The sequence below is a fragment of the Varanus komodoensis genome, unplaced genomic scaffold (assembly GCF_004798865.1).
Source record: "Varanus komodoensis strain SLA01 unplaced genomic scaffold, ASM479886v1 scaffold23, whole genome shotgun sequence".
NCBI classification, from domain to species: Eukaryota; Metazoa; Chordata; class Lepidosauria; order Squamata; family Varanidae; genus Varanus; species Varanus komodoensis.
Window position 1 is genome coordinate 10,314,790 of NW_025335627.1, and position 23,848 is coordinate 10,338,637.

The 23,848-nt window shown below is 45.6% G+C and overlaps 1 protein-coding gene across 1 annotated transcript; it reads left to right on the forward strand.

The window, feature by feature from the left end:
- The first annotated feature begins 76 nt into the window (after nt 1-76).
- CD28 (CD28 molecule) lies at nt 77-19,112 on the forward strand. Its single transcript, XM_044431937.1, has 4 exons — nt 77-300; nt 14,113-14,472; nt 15,439-15,548; nt 18,057-19,112. Exons 1-4 carry the CDS (start codon nt 219-221, stop codon nt 18,195-18,197), a joined length of 693 nt encoding a protein of 230 aa, XP_044287872.1. The 5' UTR covers nt 77-218; the 3' UTR covers nt 18,198-19,112.
- The last annotated feature ends 4,736 nt before the right edge of the window (nt 19,113-23,848 follow it).

Genomic DNA, 23,848 nt, shown 5'->3' on the forward strand with positions numbered 1-23,848 from the left:
GTTGAGAAAAAGGAGCATGAATAAACCAAGATAAAATGGAACAGTCATCAAAGAGCTTGATTTCCTGTTTGCAACGAAGAGGTTTGACGTGTCTGCATTTTTGTGCTAGTATGAGGAAAGGATGAGAACAAGAGTGGTGAGGTGGCTTGCTCTTGACCCAAGAGGGTGATTTTCTTTTGCCCCATCTCACTCTGTGGCTCCGTTTCTGGGGGATCAAGATGTCCTGCCCACCTTTTAATACCATGATCTTCTGGATCTTTCTTAGCACACTCAGCATTATTCACCTTGCTTGCACAACAGGTAAACCATTCTCTTTCTCTCTCTGATGCACCGTGCAGGAAATCTCTCAGACTGTTTTAAAATTTTGGAAGTAAGACTGTGTCCTATGCACACATAGTTGTGGATGGGATCCAGTCTTATGCACACTTACTTTGGTGTAAAGCCCATTCATTCCGTGGGACTTCTGAACAAGCTTGTTTAGGATTGGGTTGCCCTGGGCTCAGAATAATGGAGGGTTGAAAATAAGGGTACCATCCCTGGGCACTAATAAAGTGTCACCATCACTTAACTTAAAGTGTCACTTTAATCACTATAAATTATGTTCATAGAGGACTTTCAGGGCACATGAAAACTTCTTTCTTTTAATTGCCGAAGTTAAGTAGGTCTTTGCCTTGGGCGAAAAACCAGCAGGGGACCATAGATAAAATGCCCTGAGATTCTAGAAGGGAGAGCAGGGTATAAGTGGAATGAATGTATTCATAACTGAACAGCCTGGGCAGAGTTGTAGTTGAAGGTTTCCTTAGAAGTGCAGCTCCATACTCTGGTTTTCTCCAACCTGGTGTGCTCCAGGTATTCTCAGCTACAGCTTCTGTCCCTCCAGCCAGCAATCAAGGTGGCTGGGGATGATAGGAGCTATAGCCTAGCACATCTGGAGGGTGCCAGCTTTGGGAAAAGCTGCCAGACATAAATTGGAAATTATTCCCTTGGCATGTAAAAGTGCAGAAACCTAAACCTCATTCTTGGCTCTTCTCTTCAAACATCTGTTTTATACAGAATATCTAGTGTTAAAGCTGCATAAAAGAATATTTGTTTTATTGATATTGTTTGTTGATTTGTTTTATCTATTGACTGTTTTTCATCAATCGATGAAAAATTAGGGGACAGTTTGGTCACAAGTCCTTTGGGGAGAATAATGCCCTTACTGACTGAGCATAAACTAATATCTGAAATAAACTGCATTTGTATGGATTCCAAATAGCAGAAGCATTCTGCTTGAGAACTTAAGACTTTAGTGCATCTTTCAGACTTTGAATTATTCCTGCTTAGCCGTCTCTTTTTCTTGTTAGCACCACCTGAATGTGATTTTTACAGGTGTCACATCAGTTCTGGGGGCACATTAGAATGCCAGGACTTTTACAAATTATTATTAACTAAGGTGATTTCAAATTCCCGAAGCCTTTAAAGTATGTCTCCATCTTTTACAGTTTCTTCTAAATGGCAACATAATGTACATATAGACTAGGTACAGACAACACGATAACCCACACTCATGGGTTGAGTGCAAGTTGTCGTTGAACTGTGGGGTGTAGTTGAAACATGGATTATTATGTAGGGATAATGGTGTGTGGTGAACAAGCCACCAATGGGTTCTCTCCATTAGTTGTTCATGGTTAAGAAGCCATGGTCGCTAGCACAGCTGGGTTCACACAATGTGATAACCCTCATATTTGTTTGAGATACTGCATTGTCTGAACCCACAGGAAGAACGACAAAAATGAAACAAACTTTTCCTCTGAGCGATCGCCAGCAAGGTTATAGTTAAAGGCTTGTTGTTGTTACAAGCCATCAGGTTGTCTCTGGCTTAGGGTGACCCTATGAATAAAGGCCTTCCAAAACACCCTGTCCTTGAAAGCCCTGCTCAGCTCTTGTAAATCAAGGCTGTGGCTTTCTTTACAAAATTGATCTGTCTCATATGTGGTTTTCTCCTTTTGCCTTCAACTTTCCCAAGCCCAATGGTCTTGGCCAATGAATCTTGCCTTCTCATGATGTGCCAAAATATGGTAGCTTCAGTTTTGTCACTTCTGCTTCCAGGACAAGTTCTGGCTTGTTTTGATCTATTATTTTTAAAGGTATTACTTTCAAACAGGAGACATAAAATCTTAAATTTTGGCATCGTAAGATCCTTCCCATTGTTTTCATTTTCTGTCTTGATTAAAGGTTTAGCATGTCTTTATGCTTGGTTATCTCAAGAGCTCCTTATAGCTCTTCCAGGGGAGATAATTCTCAGCTTGCTGCATCAAACTGACCACTGGCGTTGAGATACCATACACTGATGATTAAAAAAGCAAGTGGGCAGCAACAAGCTTTAAATGGCAGATAATATTTATTTAGTGACCACTGAGGGCCAAGTCAGGCTTAAGGTGGTACAGTGGATGCATCACCCCCAAGTTCAAGTCATTGTTCTGTAATGCACTTGTTTTAGGATACCCTTAGCAAGTGTTGGCCTCAGTGTTTCATTAGCAAAATGGCTGTTATGGAGGTGAAACCAGTAGTGCTTCAGTTAAGATGCAGGCAAAGCCAGTGTGCAAGAAGGGCTGTTGTATTTTGGGTGAGAAGATTCATTTCAAAATCTAGCTGGAAAATCTGGGTCATACAAATATTCTGCAGGGGAAACTAGCCAATGCAGAAGTCAGGGGAGGGGGGGCAGCCACATTCTAATTGTATCCAGTCCCCAGAGTAAATTAAGTATTTCCCCACTTGTGTCAATTGCAAATATTTCTGGGCTGTAATGCTGAACTCTCTTAGTTGGACTCACACAAACCTCTGATCTCATCCATAAAGATTTCTGGATTTAGATTTCTTGAGTCCCATTAATTTTTGTATTTTTGTTTTGATTATATTATTGTACTTTGTAATTGAATTTGTGTTATTTCTGTTTTATTGTAAGCTTCCCAGAGAGCCCTATGGATTATCGAGTGGCATACAAATGTAATGATAATGATGATAATGATGCCTTTCTGGGGGACATCAAAGTCCATCTACTTGAGCATTTTATTCAAACATTACCAACTGGAGGCATCTGGAAGCTTTTGGGAGGGTATGAAGGAGATGGCAACACCACAATGCTTGTCATCAGCATCCACTGCGCAGCGACACCCTGTACCTTTCCTAGTTAATAAGCACTGACAAGCTTATATCCCATCTAATTGGCATCTAATCTGGTCACAGTGGTCCGTTTTTGGGAGGCGGCTTGAAAAGCTCCTCCATGGCTTATCTGCCTGCCCTTCAGTAAATTGTGAGCATGTGTCCTCCATCATTAGATAATGTGAGGAAGGGGCGTTAACTTTTTTGCCCTGCACCATTTTTCCAGCCTGGATAGCTCTCCTGCTCCAGACTATGCTTACACAGGCACTCACACAGAGTCTGCATGGGCAAACAGCAGGGGGGATTTTCACTGAGAAAAGGGCTACTACCCCTCCCCTGCTGCCCCTCACACATACCACAGTCCTGATGCAATATTTTTAAGTCAGGAGATTCGGTCATTGATCTGCTGCCTTCTCATTCAGCTTTGGGCCAAGCGCTAGGGCCCACGCAGCCACAACAGTTCCCCATGGACTTAAAATGAACCACCTCATGCTGTTGCATTATGGGAAGTTTGCTCTCAAGTGGTCCAGCAAGGACAAATTTTATCCGACAGCTCATACTACAAATGCAATTACATAGCATTTCTTCTGGTGTTCTGAGCAAACTGGTAATACTGATTTTACTTTTATAAACCAGGATGAGATGAATTATCTCGCTTAACACTGCTAAAAGGCACAATGTAGCAATTCCATGGAAATATTCTGCTGCCATTCACTTTTTGTCAACAACCCCTGGTTAGTTGACTCTCCCCCTCGCTTGTAATCTTTTGCCTTGTAATTCGTGCTTCCTGATTAAACCAGGAATGACTAGTTCGCAATGGATTTTCTGCAAAGTTGTAGAACAGCATTGGAGCTCCCAGTGTTTATTCTTATCTCCAGTGGTCCCTAAAATGTGCAGCAGAATGATTGTTCCTGTAGACTCAAGGTCAACGGTAAGCCTTACTCTTAAGGCAGCAGTCAAAAAAATATTTCTGTCCCTGTATGGTAGGCCAGCAGTGTTATCCTCATAGGGTGAACTTGCTTTTTATCCTTGGCAACTCAGCATCAGTTCCCTTTCCCCTCCTCCTTCATTTTAGTACGAAGACTATAGTATTGGTGATTGGACAGGGGGGAAAGGCGAAAGGAAAACCTTAATCACGCATTTCCACTGAGACCTATTTATGGAAACAGAGCAGTGGCCTATAAGTGTTTGAGCTCCATTTCCTAATCTGAGCAGTTTATCTCTTAAAACTCTTGAGCAGAAGCAAACCAAAGGTTCTGGCCTGCTGGCCATTATGGATTCTTTGGCTTTCAATTGCATACAATGAAGCTGGTCATGCTGTGGGGACAGACAGTGTGGCCCCATGAAGTCTGCAGCCCTCTGCTGGCTACAGACTCCTATAACAAATGTCAGGTGCTTGGGGCAGTTGGAATTCCTGGTCAGAAGTTGAGATGATGCCCCCAGGCTGAGAGGGCTTTAAAAAGGGATTGTGAAGTTTCTTGGAAGGTGGGTTCATTGATGGCTGTTCCTCAAAATAAATAAAGGGCACCTCTAGATTCAGAGGCAACTCCAGTTGCTGGGATGGTGGTGATGGTGGGGAACACTGGAGCAAAGCTGTCATATGCAAGCCTTGTTTGGGAGTGTGCCAGAAATACCCTGGTGGCCATGACTGAAAACAGGAAGCGGTATGTTTCTTATGCAATTATGAAGGGCAAACTAGTTGAAGATAATGATGGCTGAGGCATTTTTTTCTTTTTCCAGGTTTGTAGGGAGGGTAAGGTTTCTGCAGAGAGACAGGCAGAGGCAGAGGGAGAGAGAAAGAAAGATACAACTAAGCAACAAACTGCTTTTCTTTTTATCCTTGGGGTCTGGATGTGCAAATGTGGCTGTACAACCTTATTAACATCCCACAGCCAATTTGCCTAGCAGACTAATAGTGTGTGTGTATTTTGTTATGCTTCTATGTAAGCAGCTTTTGATGCACTCTGTATTTTTTTAAGAAATCTTGTTCAGTTCCAGATTCTGGGAATAACTCCTAGTGAGTTGTATGCATGTTCCTGTGTCAATCAAAGTGCTGCATATGGATAAATTTAGCCTTGCAGCAAACTCTGGACTTGCACTCATAAATACTGGAATAAAGCTGGTTCCTTCTCAACAATTGCTGGATTAACTTGTAAAATAAGATGATCTGAATGAACATATGGGAAGGAAGTATGGATAAGGCTGGGTTTTCATCATACAGGATGGACTGCTCCAATACAAATTAAAGATGGACTGAGCCTTGCAAGGCTTCTTAGCTACAGAAGATGTATTAGAGAGGGAAAGGGTGAAAAATAGAATGATGCTGTTGCCTATTCCTACGGGCAGAACACAGGAGACACGATCCCTTTCCATCTTGTGGCACTTTGTGCCAATACTAGTAACTTGGGGCCTTCAGGTTCTGGCTGTAGCAGGTTCTGCTTTAAAAATGGCTGCTGACATATTAGGGTGAGGGAAAGCAAGTCTTTGGGCCAGAGCAAATCAGCCCTGTCTGTCATAAGATTTAAGAGAACCAGATAGTGGACAGCAAATATAATTCCATTCTAGGGTTGCTTCCATACTAGCTCTTTAGCCTTACCCTGCTAGTGTTCATTCGGTTATTATGATAATCCCCAGTGAGGTTTTCTCTCTTTCCCTCCTCTTTCTTTTCCTTCTCTCTTTGTCCAGACCTGATTTCTGATTATTATTTTGAAAAAATACAGTGTCAGCCTTCCCAGTATGAACTAGGAAAATCTTATTCAGGTTTTTCAGGGCTTCTGTGCCTTGCAGCTTCTGCTTGTTATCATTTCTTGCTCAGTGCTGCAGGGACATTACTGATGAATGGATTTTAATTATACTTTCATTAGTTGGTTCCTGTTCCCTGGGGGCAGGAGTTTGGGTTTACTGATTTCTGCCCTCCCCTCAACTGCTAAATAAAACAATTTTGCAATAAATATTGCAAGGAAATCAGTAATTAAAGCCTTTTCCCATAAGGAACAGAAATGGGCTAATTGAGTGGCAATTCACCATCCTCCAGCTACATTGAACAGGATGCAATAATAGAGGCAGAAGGTGCAAGGAGCACAGTACATTGCAGAGAGCCAAACTAGACTTACTTCTGAGTAGACCTTATGGAGGGCTCTTGGCTATGATGATGGCCAGACAATATAGCACTAGACAACTGTGGAGAGACAGACTTAATTGTATTTCTCAGTGAATGCAGAAAAGCCATGCCTCAGTAGTGCTAACTGGGCTAGAGTGGGAACCACCTGATTCACAGGGATTTAACAAGCAAAGCCTTTTACTTTGCTTAGCGAGGGATTGCTTTGTGTTTCCTGGGCCCTGAGCTGTAATCTAACAAAAGGGAGGGAAAACCACCCCTTACAACTAGACATTCTTCAATGCACACTTTTGGAGTTACCAGTTTTGGAATACAGTGTTTAACCATGGCCTGCCTTAACATTTAAAGCATTTCAGTTAGGCATACAGGGCAGAGACTTCCAGTGCAAACTCCTTGTCCCCAAGATAAACCTATGGAAAAGTACTCTGCTTAGATATGTTAGCAGAATTCTCTTGCTTCTTTATTATGCACAATTTATTCTGCAGCACTTAAAAATATATTAATTTGTATTAATGCTTTCTTTTTTTTCTGCTAGTAATGAGAACGGGCAAGTTATAAATGGCACTTAAGCCCATGTCTTGACTGCTAAAATCTTATCCCAAGTAGTGCTTTGGTCGTTGCCCACATGATTTCAAGCATTTATGCACAGCCATGAGGACCAGAAAGTTGCCATTGGAAGATGAAAAAAAAATGCTGAGATTCTCAGCACCCAAGAATGATTTGCAGGTCTTCTGCCCCATTGGCTGGTAGAGTCACTGTGGATAATATTTCCTGCCTCTGATGAATAACCTGTACTTTGCAAATGTTCCTGCTGCTATAAATTAGATAGTCTTTAAGATGCCACCACAGTCATGGTCACTTTTGTTTCCTCAGACTTAGCCACCTGCTTCTCTGGAATTTGCAGAGAATTCTAACCCTAACCCTGAGCTGGACAGGCAACCTAAGGCAGGATAGCACAGAGGTTTCTTGAGCTGGACACTGTGCCCCTGCTGCAGCATCCCACGACTGCACGAGCTCCTTCAGCAGCCATGCCACCTTGTTGACATGTACTCAGCTCGTGATCCACAAAAGTTCTTTTTCCTTGTAGTGCTGCCATCCTATGCTTACAGGATTGTGACTGGGGAGGGGAGGTAAATGCAACTTCATTTACCTCCCTTGCATTTCAGCTTGGTAGTTTCAGCCCAGGGTTCCAGCCTGGCCAGATCCTTTTGAACCTTGAACGTGTAATCTATGGGATTGGCTTCCCCTGCGGCTTGGTGTCATCTGCAGGCTTGTTAAGCAGGTCGCCTTCATCAAGGCCTTTTATAGACATTTGAACTGCACAGAGCCTAAGTGTGAGCAACTTTTCTTTCTCTTACCTTAGACAAGGCAAATTCAAAGTAGATTAATGTACAATGCAGTGAAATCTACAGAAAGTACATAAGTAGCCATACATCTTGAATCCAGCATTTTTCCATGTAAACTAGACATGCGTATGAGTCTTAGTCTGAACTTCCCTTTAGAGTCACTTTTTCACAGGATTTGAAGCTGCTACGAAAGAAAGCCAACTTTGCCTGGCACACAGTGTCTCCCTTCCATCACTGCGTTTGTTTCACCCAAGTAAATAATGATTTCTTTTCATTCTGCTCTTTTCCCAAGAAGAAAACTATCCAAAGACAGTCTTTCTTCCTCCCATCTACTAATCCTTGATGAGCTTTACAGAAATCTGTAGTCATGTGTGAGTGTGGGAGAGGTTATTTTATTCCCAGGAAAAGCAGTTGTGTAGGCCAAGTGTGATGTCAAGGTTTGCTTGGGAGACTGCATTTCTCCTACAACACAAGCCGTGCATGCAGATTTACCTCAAGAGTAATACCTATTGGACATTTCCCAGACGATGCTATGGAAGTGATACAGAGCATCTCCCATCTGCCTGTTTCACTTTCCCTCACAGTCCCTCATTTCCCAGCTGCTCTGTAGAGGATGTTAAAAGTGTTTGGCTTCCCATATTTTTCACTCGGAATGCTGAAGAGTTTCAGTGCAACTGAGTCATGCTCAGTCTTCTGATGAAGGTGTCTGCTTGAAAATAATAATAATTTTAAAAATCCAAAACTATTGAAACATGCATGTGGAGAGAGCGTATGCATAAAATAAACATTTTGAGAGAAAGGACATTTTAATACATTTCAAAATAATATTTAAACACACACCTTCATGCTTAAACATCTCAGATGATTGTGAAAACAGGATGGAATGACCATACTGGGGAACAGAGATGAAAATGGCGCAGACCAGAAATAGACTGATCTGACCAATCCTATGTTCCTTACATCCTCACACCTTCTGAGTTCCTATTCGTTCTCTCTAGGAGTATTCACATGTTCAGAGATGCACCGAACTTAAGGGATCTTTGCATTTTGATCATAGTACATCTTGGCAGGAGTGATCCTTGAAGTGCCCACACAGGACATTTTACTGAACACACAACTATTGAAAATAATCAGAGAAATTATTCTTGGGAATTAGCTGTCCGGCAATAGGCACCTTAAGTTTCTGAGCCTTTATGAATGTGAGACCATGTTCACAATTTTTTTCCAGGGTCTTGCACAAGCATACAGGACCACCTGCCTGTTATACAGCCAAACACACCTATATTACCCTCTTGTCAGTGTCCTTGTCCACTTCAGGGCCTCCCCTTGCTAGTGGATGTTTTTTTAAAGGTTGTTTCCTGTTCTACTGAAGTAATTTCACCTACAACTATCTCCATCTCTCCTATCAGCGACTTTCAGCTACCCCCTTTGTTTGTTCCTTCCTTCCATTAATCTCTGTTTCTAGCCATCAGATAGGTTAAAGAGCAGTAAGCAGTACCACTAAATATATGCCAATGTCATGGCAAAGTAGTAAAACAACAGGGAAATTGTGCAAACCCTAACCCGAATAAAATGGAGGTGAAGGTATGCAAATTGCTCTAGTAGGAGACAATTGCTCTTGCACACTTGTTCAGGACTGAAAATGAAATTAAAATAAATAGTGAATGCATCTGGTACACTCTCCACTTTCCTTTCTTCAACAGGGCACCAAATAGGAATCATAGAATCATAGAACAGTAGAGTTGGAAGGGGCCATGAAGGCCATCAAGTCCAACCCACTGCTGTTGCAGGACACCACATTACACCATCCTGCTCAGATGGCTGTCCAGTTTCTTTTTGAATGTTTCTAGTGTGGGAGAGCCCACCACCTCTCTAGGCAGCTGGTTCCACTGTTGTATTGCTCTGACTGTGAGGAAGCTTTTCCTGATGTCCACCTGAATCTGGGTTATTGCAATTTGAACTGATTATTTCATGGCATCAGCAAGAAGAGATCTTGACCTTCCTCTTTGTCACAGCCTTTGGGGTACTTATAGAGGGATATCATGTCCCCCCTCAGTCTTCTCTTCTCAAGGTTGAACATGCCCAGTTCTCTCAGTCTTTCCTCATAGGGCACTGTTTCCAAACCCTGGATCATTTTAGTTGCCCTCCGCTAGACCCTTTCTAATTTAACTGCATCTTTCTTAAATCTTGGTGCCCAGAACTGGACACAGTATTCCAGGTGGGGTCTGAGTACTGAGGAGTATAGAGGAACTTCTACTTGTCATGATTTGGAAGTAATACTTCTGTTAATGCATCCCAAAGTAGCATTTGCCCTGCATCACATTGTTGGCTCATGTTTAGCCTATTGTCCACAACTCAAGGCCTTTTTCTTGTTCGGTTGTGTTGAGCCACGTATTTCCCATCTTGTACTGATGCCTTTTTTCCCCAGGTGGAGGACTTGGCATTTGAATCTTATTCTGTTGCTTTCAGCCCAATGTTCAAATTTACCAAGATTGCCCTGGATCATCATTCTGTTGGCTATTCCACCCACTTTTGCATAGTCTGCAGAATTGATTATCTTTCCTTGTACTTCCTCATCTAAATCATTAATTAAGAACCCTGTGGCACCCCACTAGAGGTCTGCCTGGCGCCGTTGTTATTTGTTTTTCGGCGCCAGGCGAAGACCTTTTTATTTAAGCGTCATTTTAATTGTTAACAGTATTTGCTTATTTTATCTGGCCAGGGCGACTTATTTTATATTGTTATTTATTTTATATTGTTATTTTTGTATTTTACTTCTTGTTGTGAGCTGCCCCGAGGCTTCGGCGAATGGGGAGGCATAGAAATATTTTAATAAATAAATAAATAAATAAATAAATAAATAAATAAAGGTGCCATTGCTGAGCACTCTTTCTGTCCGATTTAGCAGCCAATTTTGGATCCACCTAGTAGTTTTTCCATCTAGTCCAGTTTTTGCTAATTTGCTTATCAGAAAGTTGTGAGGCACTATGTAGAAAGCTTTGCTAAAGTCTAGGAATATTATGTCCACAGTGTTCCCTTAGTCCATTTGGGTGGTTACCCGGTCAAAAAATGAGATTAAATTAGGAAGGAAAGTGAATTGCAGTAATGCTACTTAGATCACGTGAAGCATGATTTTCTTCACGGTGGTAGTTGGATGGGTCTTCAGCTGTTCTCAACAACCCCTGAAAAATCACCCAGCTGGTGTCAGATGTTGCAACAAGCCACCCTGAGAACAAGCTGCCCCAAATAGTTGTACTGCGAGCCATGAGTTCTCAGGGTGGCTCGTTTGTGAAGAACCACCCACAGCAGAAAAAACACCCTGGGGCTGGATTCACACCAAGGCACCCTGCAACCACCCATGATAACAACCCACTGTAGCTTTGTATGATGTGCAAACCAGGTCACCCTTGGCCTGCCGTGCACATATGTCTGGATTTCTGATCACCGTGCCCAACTTAGCATAGTGAGTGGGTGGTCTGGCTCAGTCTGGACCTGAGTGACCAAGTCTTGACAAGATCAGCAAATGGCCTAATTGCCTGCTGAGTCTTTTTGCATTCAGCCAGCTCCCTTAAATTTCTCTTGACTTCCTCTGTGCCAGGCTGAATTTCTTAAAGTGACCACATCATATTGTGCCAAATACCAGGGTGTGATTGCCTGTACATGCTGCGTGCCAAGCAGCTTGCCAACAGTGTAATGCATGAATACTGCTCATGCAGAAGCGAATGCAGTCTTACACTTGCCTTGAGGGCTGGCTTAAATGCTGTCTTGGCTTAAATGCTTATCCCAGGTCTTCCATCCTTCATTCAGAGAGGCTCACCCAGCTCTCTGCTTTGCAGGAATTAAAAGGAAAGGAGGCAAGTTGTAATATGTTCAGATCTCTCCACTTGAAACCTAAGGCTCTTGCTGTTGCTCCATTCCTTACCAGGTGCTCCTCATCTTGCTTGAAACAGCACCAGTTTTGAGAAATTGGCAGAGCATCCAATCCCTGGGACAGGGGCAAGAGAAAAGGAAGAAGGGAAGATCCACTTCCCACATGCTGGCCCTACCAGGATGTTTTCTGGGCCTGTGTTTTGTACAGCTGTTAGTCTTGAGATCACATAACCAACTGAAGAAGATGACAAGTCTTGTTCCTTCTGTTCCTTCCCCCACTTTTGACCCTGTTTCCTTAAAATAAGCAAAATGACAATTGCTCTTTGAAAGAGCAGATCTTTTCTAGAGCTGTATTACTAATTAAGATTCTGGTAAGCATTCCACATCAAAGCACAAAGACTGCCACTGGCCTCTGTTACTGAAAAGTTTCAAAAAAAAAAACCCCAAACAAACTAGGCTGTTCCTCTAATCTGGCCACTGGCTGGCTAACCACAATGCATTGCAAAAGTTTAGGAACACTTGTTTATTTTGAAGAATTATTCTTTTCACACAAAATGTATTTAAAAGCCACAACTGTGCTAATGGTAATCAAGCTTTAAAAATATTGTTGTTATTGCAAATTGCCATTCCCCAGATGTCCTAGAAAATGAACAGAGAAAGCCCATAACCTGATAGTAAGTTACTGGGTACCTTTTCATCACATAGGACTCAATTGTGGAAGGAAACCAGCAACTTCACACGATGGTGTGAAAGGGCTTTGTGCTGAGGCTAGAGGGAATCGTTGCCTTTTGGGAGAGGCTGTGGTTTTTTAAAGAGAAGGTGGCTTAAAAGATGGATTATTGCATGTGGTTTGTACACTCATCCAGCTTTTGATACCAGCAAAGTTTTGTCAGATTTTAGCATGGTTTCAAAAACCTCCAAAAAACTATTTGCCAGGGATGACTGCATGACAAATGAATACCTCAGGGGGCAGAGCCTCTCTTGAACCATTTTCTAAGGCCTTAAAAAAATCTTTAAAAGCTATTGGCTCTGTACTGGTTATCTTCACTCTACAAGGATCCAAGAAGTCTCAACTCCTGATCACTAGAAGTTTCACTCTGCATTTTTTTTATGGGCAGAGAAGGGTCATTCGTCAGTTTTTAAAACAGGTTGCCAATGCATTTATCAAATATATAATGATTAGACCCTCCAGTGTGCTGTTGGCCTGTTTTATGGATGATAGTCCTCTATATGAAGGAATCCTCTCCTTGATGGGTTAGCCAGTCCAAGTCTGGCTTAAAGTCAAAGTACCTCAAGGAGTGGGGACCAGGGCAGAGCCTTGAAATCAGCCAGCAAGAGTGCTCACCACCCAGCTCAGTCAGTCAGTCAGTCTTTCTCACTGGGGCAAGAGGCATTGTCTTCCTGTTTAAATTATACTCTGTCTAAAGGTGCATTTCCACATCTAAATCAACAACTGCAAACCTCATGCAAAGCAGTGTCCTTCACTCTGCTTTTTTGGTGATGCATTTGCTCTTTTTTGGCCATTTGTAAGTGGCCATCCTTTCAGACTCAGAGACCTTTTCTTTTAAAAGAAAAAACTGGCTGCTCTTATCAGGATTGTACAGACACTGCTGGGTTCCATCCAGGTCTGCTTCTTCTCATGGCTGTGGCCACAGCTTTCTGGGGCACCTTTAATGTGTCTTTCATGGGAAGGAGTCACTTAGGGGCAAAAGGATGGGCTGGACAAATGTACCTTTGAAAACTGCTTTGCCATCCTACATGGCAGAAGACTGCAGCAGGGCAGCTCTCAGCTGTGTTGCTTGCTCATTTGGACACCTGCTTTCAGGAAGAACCTATTAAATAGTTTTAGAGCAAGTGCTCCATCCCCTTTGCTAAGCAGCTACCTGGAACACGCAGCCTCCATCAAAATAGCTTCCTTCCAGCACTGCTAACTTTCAGACAAGATGTCTGAAAGTGATGCATCAGGCAAGAGCCAAACCACTTCCTGACAAACTCTTTGGTGTCTTGCAAGTATGAAAGAGGGTTACTTCGCAGGGAAGAGCAGTAGGAACCATTTCAAGAGGACTAGCACCCCGAGCAAAGATTCCAGGTACAGCCGTTGGCTGTTCCAGGGACTGCAGTGGCAGGTCAAGAATCCCTTCTTTCCCGTCAGTCTGCTTTCTTGCTTGGGAAAGGTTGAAACGTCCAACCCTTCAAGGTAATTCAGGTACTGCAGGGTTCTGTATACCCAAGAACTAGCAACAGCAACCACTGTAGCAAGCGAGTTATTCCAAGCTAAATAGAAAGAAAAAGGATGTGTTTTTCTCTGTTCAGTAAGGAGTTGCATTTAGCAGTACATCAATGCACACCCACACCCACATGAAAATATAATGAAGTTCTATACCAGCATTTTAATTAAGGTTAAAATGCTACTAAATCTAATAAAAATAGGGTAATTTGCTCCTGAGTAAAGTACGATGATTAAAAGCATTGAAATGTTGTGTGAGAAATAAAGCAGTGTTTCTGTTTGTAAAGATTCAGTGTGACACACAGCTTTCCCCCTTCAAGACCTCCTTTGCGCCTTCTTTGCCCACCCCAATATTTTAACTCTGGTGCCATCACTGCTTATGCCCATGTATTTCTCACTCCTTCTAGAAGAGCCAGTTTCAGTGGAGCAGAAACCCCTGGAGATAAGAGGTGAAATTATCAAGATTTACTGCAACTACATATCAAAGAGAGAAGGCATAAAGACTCTGAAAGCCATGCTGCTTAAAGGACATAATCAAACAGAAGTCTGCTCACTTTTCTGGAAAAGCATGAACCACAGCCGACAGAGTAATAATACTGAACTCAGCTGCCAGGTTCAGTTTCTCGAAGAAGAGAAGCAAATCATCTTCGACCTGCAGAAACTACATGTCAACCAGACAGACAATTACTTCTGCAAGATTGAACTCCTAGACCCAGCACCCTATGAAACCAGCACAAGCCACAGGGGGACGTTAATTCACGTGCAAGGTAAAAGCAGGAAAATGGTTTCCTGTGGCTCCCTTCACACACATCCCCATCCGCTGGGGCTGCGATGAGTTTTGGAGTGGCTGCTATATGCAGAGCTATCCAGCCGTGGCTACTTGCCATGAACGCCAGTGGATGGGGCACATGCAGGAGGGTGCTGGGGTATTCAAGTGCCACTAGAGGTTTTCCTGGAAGCAGCAGGTTGGCCAATGCAGGGACAGAGCGCAGGACCAGAGGGATGCATGGCCTGAGCTGGCAGGGCTCTTCTTAAGTCCTTCCGTTCACCTGCCTGGCAGAAGCCAGTGGTTTCTCAGAAAGCAGCAAGGGTCAAAAGACACGCTTTCAACAGCCTGCCTTGGCTGGCCACTTCTATGCCAAAGCGGAAACCTTGGGAAGCCCCATGGTGGAACACGCCTCCAGTTGAGATGGGGACCCCACCCCCATGCAGGCAGTTTCCTACTCAAAACTGTACTTTCTCACAGCTTTTTGCCCCTGCAAGTAGGTGAGGGGCATGTTCTGCTTCAGGGATCTTCGGGTACATTGGGCCAAAGCAAAAGCAGCCCACTTTAGCGCAGCCTTGAAATGCGCAGGCCGTTTGTGCTGCTCTCCACACTGCCGCTTGCATCGTTCCCTTTGCCTCCATTTTCGCCTGCAGGCAGTGACAGCTCTGTGGGCTAGGCAAGGCTGAGGGTCAGGGACAGGTCCCAGATCCCCCAGTGGCCCTCATGGCTGAGTAGAGAACACACCCTTGACCGTCAGAGTGCCAGGCCACCGCTCCCACCGCCAAGCCACACTAGCTTAAATCACTTCTCTGATGTATTTGTATATAACTCCATCTCTAGGCAGATCCCAGTGCCATGAACAGTATAGAGTTAAAACAGATAAAGGTTGTAATATCTAAATAAATGTATAAATGTGCACAGTTGCGGTTTGTGCAAGTATGTCTGAAGCTTCTTTCCCTCTGCTAAGCTCCAGAAGTTCACTGTCCAAAACCAGTAAGCATCTTAAGTATGGCTACAGCTATTGGAGTTCTGATGTTCTACGGTCTGGTAGTCACATCAGCTGTTTACCTCTGTTGGGTAAGGAACCTCTGCTTTCTGGGATTTTGGATGCCTTCAGTATTGGTGGTCCTGGGAGGGGAGCATTTTTGTGTGTGTGTGGGGGGGCAAAAACCTTCCCACTGCTGCTCTGTCCCCTGAGCCACCTACCCCAGGATGGCATCCCATTGTGTCATGCAGAGTGAAGAGCTGGCCCTCTCTCTAGATCAGGGACAGAGGACATGTGACCCTCCAGATTTATTTATTTATTAGATTTTTATCTTGTCCCATTAGCCATAAGACTCCCTGGGCAGGTTACAGAGTTAAAAAAAAATACAATAAAAATACAGACTACAGGTTCCATCAGTGTGGTGGCATCTTGTGTCGTCTGAAACCTCTTATTGAAATGGTGAGCTGCAACTTTAAGGATGCTTTCTGAAGAACCCATTTGCAGATATGGAAGGCCTTCATTTCATTTCCAGAGAGCAGGGCAGCTTTCTGTGCAGGCACCCCAGTGGTCACCTTGCAGTGTTCAGAACAGCTGCCATGCACTGACTGGAAGCAGTGATAACATGCCTGCATGCATCTTTCTGGTGAGAAGATACATGAGCTTCCAAAGCACCTGGTACAGTTTTCCCCAAAGAAGACAGCCCTGCATTAGGAGCTCATCTGTCCCTTGAGCAGAGAAAAATGCGCCCAGCAACTCCCTTGACTGATACGCAGAAAGCTGGGAAGCTGGTGCACAGGCTGTTGTGTGAGTAGAGTGCAAAGAGGATCTTTCGCCTCATACTGAGAATTTATTTATTTATTTAGAAGGCTTCTATGCCGCCCCATTTGCCGAAGCCTTGGGGTGGCTCACAATCATAAATAAATAAGCACAGTATAAAACAATACAATATGAGTCGACCTGGCCCGAAAAATAAAATAAAAAAATAATATTAACAATTAAAATAACGTTTGAATAAAAAGGTCTTCGCCTGGCGCCGTAAAACAAATAACGACGGCGCCAGGCGGACCTCTCTGGGGAGCGCATTCCATAGATTGGGCGCCACCTCAGAGAAAGCCCTCCGAGTACTTACCCTCCTAATATCCTTCACGGAGGGTTCCTGGAGAAGGGCCTCTCCCACTGATCTCAAGGGGTGGGTGGGCATATATGGATGTAAGCGCTCCTTCAGGGAACCAGGACCCAAGCTGTTAAGGGCTTTATAGGTCATAACCAACACCTTGAATTGGGCCCGGACTTCAATGGGGAGCCAGTGAAGCTGACGGAGAACTGGAGTCATGTGAACATAATGCCCAGTCCCCGTCAGCAGCCTGGCAGCTCTATTTTGAACCAATTGAAGTATCTGGACCGTCTTTAAGGACAGCCCCATGTAGAGCGCGTTACAGAAGTCAAGTCGAGAAGTCACCAACGCATGTGTCACTGCCATCAGGCAGTTGTTCTCCAGGTAGGGACGCAGCTCATGGATCAGCCGAAGCTGAAAGAAAGTGCTCCTTGCCACCGCTGTCACCTGAGCTTCCAGTGAAAGCTCTGGGTCGAGGAGCACTCCCAAGCTGCGGACCTTGTCTCTAAGAGGGAGTGCAACCCCGTTCAGGACTAGGATCAGGCTGCCAACCAACAGGATTTCCATCTTGTCTGGATTGAGCTTCAGTTTATTGGCCCTCATCCAGCCCATTACCTCGGCCAGGCACCGGTTCAGCACAGCCACTGCCTCACCTGGATTGGTGGAGAACGAGAGGTAGAGCTGGGTATCATCAGCGTACTGATGATTCCGCAGCCCACACCTCCTGATGACCTCTCCCAGCGGTTTCATGTAGATGTTAAATAGCAAAGGGGACAAAATGGACCCCTGCGGCACTCCATGGCATAGCTGCCATGGTGCAGAGCCATAGTCCCCCAGCACCACCTTCTGGAATCAGCCATTGAGATAGGAGCGGAACCACGGCAAAGCAGTGCCTCCAACCCCCAATCCCGCTAGCCGATTCAGAAGGATACCATGGTCGATGGTATCGAAAGCCGCTGAGAGGTCCAGGAGAACCAACAGGGACGCACTCCCCATCTTTCTCCCTGCACAGGTCATTGTACAGGGCGACCAAGGCAGATTCAGTACCGTACCCGGGTCTGAAGCCGGACTGAAATGGGTCCAGATAATCAGTTTCCTCCAAGAGTGCTTGGAGTTGTCCCACCACCACCCCCTCCAACACTTTGCCCAGAAATGGGATGTTGGCCACTGGTCTATAATTAGTGGCCATCTCTGGATCCAGTGACGCCTTCTTCAGGACCAGTCGGACTACCGCCTCCTTTAAAGGGGCAGGTACCCAGCCCTCCCTCAGAGAGGCGTTAACCACTTCCAAGATCCAGGTCCCTATCCTGTGCTTGGCTTTGTTAATTAGCCAAGATGGGCAAGGGTCCAATAGGCAGGTGGTGGGACGTACTCGTCCAAGCACCTTGTCCACATCATCAGGCCGCAGTAACTGAAATTCATCCATCAGTTTTGGACCAGACAGCAACATTGGTATTCCCTCTTCTCCTTACTGTTTTCCATGCAGAGGAAAGCCAAGAAGAATAAGATTGTTCGGAATGACTATTTGAACATGACTCCCTGGCAGTTCAACGGTCAGAAGAAGAGGCCCCATCAACCAGCTGTCCCAGCAAGGAACTACACTGCATACCGCTCCTGGGAGCCCTGACCACTGGCAAACCGTGTGGCCTCTTCTGCGCAACAGGCGATAGGAAAGAGATGGGTGGCTGTCACTGGACACAGGTGTCAGCAAATGAGAGAATTACAACCCTGGGGGTTCTCAGTGTCACAAAGGATAAAAGCTGTCTCTTAAGTTATGTTTCAAACTGTTGGTAGAAAAGAAGATAAAGTGAGATTGGGATGTACTTATAATCACGGAAACCTATTATTCTTTGCCGGCAAATGCTGGTTCCATCTGCGTTACTGATCTTTCCTGATCACATATGTCTCCATAGAATATAAATGTTAAAAAAACTGTACCAAAACTCCAGCAAGTCTACCAAGCAAAAAGCGGAGGTTAAAAAACCCCCTGTCAGTTTCCACATTAAAGGCAAAATGTTAAATTTAGAGTAAAACATTTGCCTAACAGAGTATAAGCATCCATCTTAGTTGGTCCTGGGCTATAATGAACATCATCTGTCTCAAATGAACTGTGTGATTAGCTGGAGGGCGTTGCAATGCAATTCTGCACATAGTATCAGGAAGGTGGAAGGTGCACATAGTATGAAGGAAGGTGAAAGGTGCAGCTCTTTGAGAATGTTCTTGAGATGTGCAGACTTTCATCAAACCTTGGACAGAGTCAAGGATGCTGAAGAAGCAGGTGAAGAAGTCCTCAGTGGGGGAGGAAGGTTACCTCACAGATGATCCAGATGTCACAGGCTTTCAATGAAATTTGTAAGCTGAGGGCAAGAAGTTATTTCATTTTCTGGCATCCAACATCAGCTGGATCCTCATCTTGGAAGCAAAAGCCTAGAATAAAAAAGAAAACGTCTTTCTTCCTTTCCTGGACTGATTCTGGCAAGTTTATATCCTGCCTCTTCCATCCTGGCATACTGTTATTAAAGATAATAATCAAAATTATAAATAAACAGAGACATTGCTTTTTCTTGGACAGTTAAGCGGGTACAAGTTCTAACAATGCCGTGGGGAGTTCATTGGATAATCTTGCTGAGCTGGAAGCCATCTGGGATGCTGTTGCAGCAGCATAGCCATTCCAGTGGAACCACCAAAGGCTGCAAATAGACGGGGCAGGTGGCACGAGGGTACAGCAAGGGCCAGGTGGCGCAGGACTTGGCACGGCCTTGCCGTGCAGCATCCCAGACTGCAATCAGTCCCTTTTGCATGTAAAGAAATTTATTCTCAATTCGTTGCATGAGTGCCCAGTTTCCTCTAGGCAGGGCTTCTGGTACAGGGAGATTACATTTTATTTTCTTACCACTGTATGTGGCCCGTCACATACCTAGAGAGAGCATATTTAATTGCAATTGTAACTGCAAAAGGCTTAACACGATACATGTCGGTTGTTTAGATCATATGGTTTCCTGGGAGTGGTAACGAGCTGAACAGCTCTCCCAGCCTCATCGCAGGCCTGTCACATGCAGGGCGATCATCCCTTTTGCATTGTTGCTGCTGAAGCATCACTTGCAGCGGAATTGAGTCATGTGGTCGAGATGTGATTAGCCCGATTCGGTGGGACAACCGATGGCAGCCCACTTCTGATCCACCTACACCATGGTGGCCCTGCATTCTTGGCACACAGCCAGGAGCTGTAAGAAAGACAATGCAAAAGGGAGGTGGCATTGCAGGACGGGCTTCCACAGCCAGAACAGCTTTGGCACCGGCTGCACGGAGCACCCTCACACCACGGAAAAGCACTGTTAAAGCCCTCTGACTGTTGTGGGAGAGCGTCAATACTGGAATGTGTGATGCAATTAAAGGCAAAGGTCCATCTTTCTTGCCCTGCATAGTCCACGGTTGTCTATGTGAGGAAGTCTTCCAGCCAGGGGGTGGCGCTGTTCCTGTCTTTGGTGCTTTGGGAAATCCAGCCTGGTCCATTCTTCCTGGAGTGATTCTAGTCTCTGGGAGCATAATGCATTATTCACTGGGTATACGCATATCCCAACAATCCATTTCCCGCCCTGCTCCCCCACTGTGCTGCCTCAGTGTGATGTCCTTGAGCAGCCTACCTCCCTTCAATCATTTTTATTTGCTAGTCTTCATGGCGGGGTGCAGGGGGCAGTATATTCCTGGTTTATTGCTTCCGCGCAGTGGATCTCTTTGTGGGCTCGGCATCACCCTGTCCTCTGCTGCGTGCCGAACAAGGCTTGCCATGCCGCCGGTGCGCTTTCAGGTTCTGTTACCAGCCGCTGCTTTTCCCAAGACGTTTGCAGCAGCTGTGCAGGAGTGGCATGGTTTCCGCCATTCAAGAGCAGCACGATGAGGGGGCTGAATGCTTCTTCATGCACTGGCATGTGCAGCATTTGCTCAGCCATGCTGTTTGCCAAACCTCTCTGGCTTGGAACAGGGGTTAGTTCTGCACTAAGCTAAACACGGCTTGAGAATCATTGCTTCCCATGCTATAGAGCAGGAGACCTCACACTTCTTCAACAGGGGGCCAGTTGAAAGGTGACGGCGATGGGCGCAAGCTGGTGAGGCGCAGGCATGGGCTGGTGAGGCCACGGTGGGAGTGCGCGAGGCGGTGGAGGGCGTGTGTGGCAGCGGCTTGCTCGCTTGGAGATCTCCCAGTGAGTGCAAAACCATCTCCAAGCAAGCAAGCCGCCACCTCGCTGCCCGCGTGGCGAGGCAGTGGCGAGCGCACGCGGGCGCAGGGAGTCCAAAACCTCTGAGGCGGGCTGGATAAATGGGCATGGTGGGACAAATGCGGCCCACGGGCCGTAGCTTGAGGACCCATGCTATAGAGCCAGCTGTGAAAAGGCCAGGTTTGCTGATGACACCACATTATTTTGCATTCTTGCGGCATGCAAACAGCTCTGGCAGGTTTTTGTACTGGTTCAAAACCTAAACCACCTGTTCAGCCAGAGGTAACAATGGAACAGAAGTGCATAACAGCCATGCTGGATCAGCCCCGAAGTCTGTCTGGTCCAGGGTTTTGCTCACACAAGGGTTAATGCACAGCCTTGGAAAGGGCACAAGCGGGGAGTGAGTGCAGCAGAGGCCTCCCAACCAAATGCCCCCGTGACTGTTGACTGGTGTAAGCAGTGTCAGGACAAATGAGCAAAAGCTCTGCCATAATATGGCCGCTGAAAGCCTGTAAGAGCAGCTTTAGACTTAAGTTGGGATTCCTGCTCTGATCAGGAATCCATGTTACAAGTCCTGCTTCCCATGTACACCTTAGAAATGTCAATGAGTCTGTCCTGCAAGGTCTTCTGTGGGGTGGGGAGACCTTACACAAGCTAATGTCTGCCTTTCCTGAATTTGCTTCTCTTTGTATTGTCTTAGTCCCATCCAATCCTTTTGTTTTCTTCTGATGTGCATGATCTCCCACCAGATCTGCCACCCCTCCTCCAAGCTGCATATGTAACTAATAGCTCATAAAAGCGTCTTGTGCAGACTCCATCTTGGTAGCCCCTTCAGGGGCTGCCTACATGCCACATGTATTTCCTGGGTGCCTGAATAAACGGTAAACGTTCTTTTGATTGTCCACTTCCAGCAGATGCTGCGAAAGGCCAGTTTGAACTGTTCACCACTAGAGAAAGCGAAAGGCACAAAATTAGGTAGTCATTAAGTGTGTGAGCTTTAGTGTCAGGAGTCTCCATAACAAACACCTTCCCATTTTGGAAAATGAATAGAACACAAGGCGCTGCCAAACAAAACGGACCGAAATCTAAACTGGACTTATCTTTTAAAAGCACTGCCAGGTGAAAAGCAAATCATGCTCATCTGCACATATCCTGCTTGTAAATTGAAGCGAGTGCAAGCTGCTCATTCCAAGAGATGCGTAGGAGGCTTATGCGTAGTTGCCAGATTGCCAGAAACTGCTTGTGAGTTCAGATTGAGAACCAGGAAGCACCACAGCTCAGTGGCAGAGTGCCTCTGCTGCAGGGCGAAGCTTCCAGGATATCTCCTGCCTCGTGCTGTGGTGGCCAGTCTGTGCTGACTAGACTGGGCTAGATGGCCGAAAGGTCCGACTCAGGTGAAGGCAGCTTCCTGTGCTCCCAAGCAAGCTAACCAAGAGTGGAAAACCTGCTTTCCTGTTTCTCACTGTTTTGAATTGAAATGCTCCATGGCCAGTGGTCAGAGTGGGAAGCTTGTTCAGACCAGCCAGAAGCCCATTCTAGAGCAGTTCCTGTTGCAAGCCGTTCCTCCTGGTGCGGTGATCAGCCGGTCGGCACACAGTGCCTTCGTGAAAGCTGCACCACGGTTTGGACATATTGCTGACCTGTGAGTCTGTTCTGCTTTGTGCACGGAGGTGAATGGGCCATTCCTAGAAATGTTCTAGTGACACATTGGAAGAATGAGAAAGCCAGTCGCTTAGGTTCTGCCAGGTAGACCAAGCTAAAAGCTCAAGATAGTCTTTTGTAAAACATGAATGCAAATGTAAATGTTCTGGCGTGAAGATGTCAATACTTCTCATCTCCTTCCCTAGCCTGGTGCCCACCAGAAGCGTTGCACTGCCAGCCCCATCATATAAGCCTTGTGACTGTAGGCAACACTTGCAACACATCTGAAGACCCCTGAGTTGGGGAAGTCTGTGCTGTGCCATCGAGGAAAAGCCGAGTGACTTACAGCCACTTACAAGCTCTCTTTGACAGTTGAAATATTCAAGAAAATTAATCAAAGCTTCCTATTTGGATGTCTTGTAAGTGCCACTTACAGCCAAGTGCCAGTGGAGACTTGAACGTGCTACTGCAACGCTTGTGAAGTCTTCCGACCCTGTTCCTCCTATCTGGGAACCAGTGTGGTGCAGTGGTTAGGAGTGCAGGGCCAGGGCTCAGGCGACCCGGTGTCTAGTCCATGGAGCCCACCGGGTGACTTTGAGCGAGATGTAGACACTCAGCCTGACCCTCCTCACAGGGTTGTTGTAGAGATAAGATGGAGAGCAGGAGAATGATGCAAGCTGCTCTGAGCTCTTTAAAAAAGAAAAAGGTGGGATATAAATCAACTCAATAAATATTGCTTCACCCATAATAAAAGGGAAGGTGTAGACTGGTGCTGATGGGGCAAGTGGCAAGGAAACACTTCAAATACAGAAGTTCATTAATTGCTACAGAATTACAAAAAGCCACTGAGAAACCCGCAGGAGCCTGATAGACAGGAGGGAGGACTGCCAAGATGGTGGTTGTGATCACCAGGAGTCACAGCCAGATGGAGGCAGAAAGGCAGCCTCATCGGAGTGAAAAGTGCCATTAAGAGCGTCCAACTGGGAAGGTGTGTGGAGAAGAGGAAGCCAGCCGGCAGCAGGGGCTGAAACACCGCGGAGGAGTCTGAGCATCCGGCGCCCAGGATCGTTGCGCAGGCGGTGAGGCCGGCCTGATCCGCAAGCCACGCGTGCTGCAGCCAGGGAAGGGGCCCTTGCTGGGGTGCCTCCTGCCCTGGCTTATCCTGGGGCGGTTGGACCAGCGTTGACCCGTGCCAGTGCCTGTGCCCAAATTCCACCCTTCCTCCCCAATTATGGCTGTTCTTAGCCAAAAAAGGGAAACGGAATGAAAGGCACAAGATGCACTCACACGTTTTGTCTGCTTTGGCCCTTAGCTTTGGAGACATTTCTGCAAGCTGCACTCTGGTGATGGAAAAGGATATTTAGCCAGCACCATTTTGGATGCACTCTTTGCATGCAGAGGTAGCAGATGGGGCTGCATG

Excerpts from the sequence above, each read along its gene's own strand:
- CD28 (XM_044431937.1), top strand. The coding sequence starts at position 219 with ATGTCCTGCCCACCTTTTAATACCATGATCTTCTGGATCTTTCTTAGC. Across the intron at positions 14,473-15,438 it reads GACGTTAATTCACGTGCAAG|CTCCAGAAGTTCACTGTCCA; the intron begins GTAAAAGCAGGA and ends CCCTCTGCTAAG. Across the intron at positions 15,549-18,056 it reads CAGCTGTTTACCTCTGTTGG|AGGAAAGCCAAGAAGAATAA; the intron begins GTAAGGAACCTC and ends TTTTCCATGCAG.